The following is a 2,662-nucleotide window of genomic DNA, read 5'->3' on the forward strand; positions in this document are numbered from 1 at the left end:
CGCCAGCTGGAGCCCGCGAAGGTGAGGCCAACTATATTCTGCTGTCGCCATGGACGGGAGTGATGTTAGATTCTTGAGGATGTAGGCAGTAACGTTGATGGATTGCGAAGAGTAAACTGAGTGAAGCGGGTGAGCGGAACGACACCCCGAGTTCGCTCCGACTGAGATCCTCCAATACCGATGATAGGGATAGAGGCGTGCCGTCGAGGTATCTGGAGAGTTGAGATGAGTTGCCCGGAAGCAAAGGTGAGTTCAGACCCGGGATCGATGAGCATCCTTACCGAGTGAGGAGAGCCGCAAGGTGATCTGATGGTAGCGCAACAAGTAGCGAGTAAAATTGCCGGGCGAGTGAGAATTACCGAGTGAGATTGAGAAAGGACCGAGTGCGAGAGTCACTCTGAAGCCGATGTGCTGGTGCTCTTGGATGGTGAGGCCGGCGCCGACGTCTGCGTAGCCGTGGTTGATGGGATCACCTTATTTTGCATCGTTGACAAACGTGGGGGCGGTTGACTGTCCATGTGTATCATCGTGTGATGCTTATTGCCGCATTCTCTGCACCTCTTCAGATTTTGACAGGCGACTGCGTTATGCCTGCCCAAGCAATTAAAGCAGAGGCGCTTATCGATTACAATGTTTCGCCGTAGATGAGCAGACATATCTCTGAAACGAGGGCAAGAGACAATGTAATGAGAGCCAGAGCATAGTGCACATCCGGAAGTTTCCGAGATCCCGGAGGGGGGTGAGATGGCCACATGAGCGGTGGCCGCCGATGTCTTGCTGGTCTGTCGTAGTGGCGAGGGAGCTGGTTTTTGTGCTGGAGAGGAGCTCGAGGTTCCGAACTCCATACTCTCCATGGCTCGGGCGCGCCCAGTGAGAAATGTGCGAATGTCCTTGTATGAAGGGGGGTCCGTGGTGGAGCCAAGCTTGACTTCCCAGGCCTCTCGAGTGCTTGGGTCGAGTCGCTGGACGATGAGGTGGACCAAGAGATGGTCCCAGTGTTGAACAGGAGCTCCGAGAGACTCCAAGGCATTGAGCGCTTCCGTTGTCGTGTTGAGAAGAGTGTTGAGCTCCTTGGCCGACCGTTGTGAGATGGTCTTGGTGCGGAATAGTCGATCCACCTGAGCCGAAATGAGAAGTCGCTTATTTTCATACCGATTAACGAGAAGGTCCCAGGCTGACGCGAACGCGTCCTCAGAAACCGGCAAATTGGAGATTAGCTGAGCGGCTTCGCCCAAGAGACTAGTCCGGAGGTAGTGCATTTTCTCCACGTTTGATATCTCCGCATTCCGTCCAACCAAGGAGGAGAAGAGATCATGAAAGGGCCTCCACGCTGAGAAGTCACCGGAGAATTGTGGAAGAGTGATCTCCGGAAGATGACGTCGCGCTGATGTCTGACCGCCAATTGAGAGGTTGGCTAGCTGTGAGCCCGACAGAGGGTGAGTCCGTTCCTTCTCTTCAATCTGCATGAGTAATGCGGCTTTGGCGTCGGCATAATATAGAAGACATTGATCGTATACCCTTTTCTTGAAATAATCGTGATCCAGGAGGAGCTCCGCTTTGGATTCCGCCATCCGTTCGTGAGTGGCTTCAAACTTTTGCCAGTTGTTATCGATGAGGTCGAGTTTCACCTTGAGCATTTGGAGTTGAAGAGTGGGGAAGGTCGGTTCCTTACACTCGAGAGCCACCGACTTGATGTAAGTGTGCCGATTCATTTGAAGAGAGATTTTCGCTTCGAGGTTGGACATGATGATGGCTGAAATCGCCGTTACCGCTGAGAATACCACTCGAAGTGACCCACAAGAGAGAAAGAGAAGTTCCGACAGACGATGAGAATATCCGAAAATGCGAGAGAGGTCCGTATACCGCGCGCGAGCTCACAATGTCCGAGTGCGAGAGAAAGCGCTAACAATTATAGAGACCGGTGACCGGTCGTCGTATATTCACAAGATGGCCGAAGACCGTCAAGGGAGTGATAGAGAACGCTGTATACGTAGCGAGAATCCGTTGCCGAGCGCCCGAATCCGTCCGGGCGTCGCCGAGCACGCACGAATAACCGAGCGCGACGGATGTCAGAGAGAGAGAAAGTGAGAGTGAGAGCGCACTACGGGCGGCGACGTTCGCTTGCCGAGCGCCCGAATCCGTCCGGGCGTCGCCGAGCACGCACGAATAACCGAGCGCGACGGATGTCAGAGAGAGAGAAAGTGAGAGTGAGAGCGCACTACGGGCGGCGACGTTCGCTTGCCGAGCGCCCGAATCCGTCCGGGCGTCGCCGAGCACGCACGAATAACCGAGCGCGACGGATGTCAGAGAGAGAGAAAGTGAGAGTGAGAGCGCACTACGGGCGGCGACGTTCGCTTGCCGAGCGCCCGAATCCGTCCGGGCGTCGCCGAGCACGCACGAATAACCGAGCGCGACGGATGTCAGAGAGAGAGAAAGTGAGAGTGAGAGCGCACTACGGGCGGCGACGTTCGCTTGCCGAGCGCCCGAATCCGTCCGGGCGTCGCCGAGCACGCACGAATAACCGAGCGCGACGGATGTCAGAGAGAGAGAAAGTGAGAGTGAGAGCGCACTACGGGCGGCGACGTTCGCTTGCCGAGCGCCCGAATCCGTCCGGGCGTCGCCGAGCACGCACGAATAACCGAGCGCGACGAATGTCAGAGAG

At 55.9% G+C, this 2,662-nt stretch overlaps 1 protein-coding gene across 1 annotated transcript; it reads right to left on the reverse strand.

The window, feature by feature from the left end:
• Positions 1–392: 392 nt before the first annotated feature.
• LOC115238555 lies at positions 393–1,745 on the reverse strand. The gene has a single exon (XM_029812490.1). The coding sequence runs from the start codon at positions 1,743–1,745 to the stop codon at positions 393–395; it is 1,353 nt and encodes a 450-aa protein (XP_029668350.1).
• Between the last annotated feature and the right edge of the window lie 917 nt (positions 1,746–2,662).

This window comes from Formica exsecta, unplaced genomic scaffold (assembly GCF_003651465.1).
Source record: "Formica exsecta isolate Colony F162 unplaced genomic scaffold, ASM365146v1 scaffold349, whole genome shotgun sequence".
Taxonomy (NCBI): Eukaryota; Metazoa; Arthropoda; class Insecta; order Hymenoptera; family Formicidae; genus Formica; species Formica exsecta.

Excerpts from the sequence above, each read along its gene's own strand:
- LOC115238555 (XM_029812490.1), bottom strand. The coding sequence starts at position 1,745 with ATGTCCAACCTCGAAGCGAAAATCTCTCTTCAAATGAATCGGCACACT.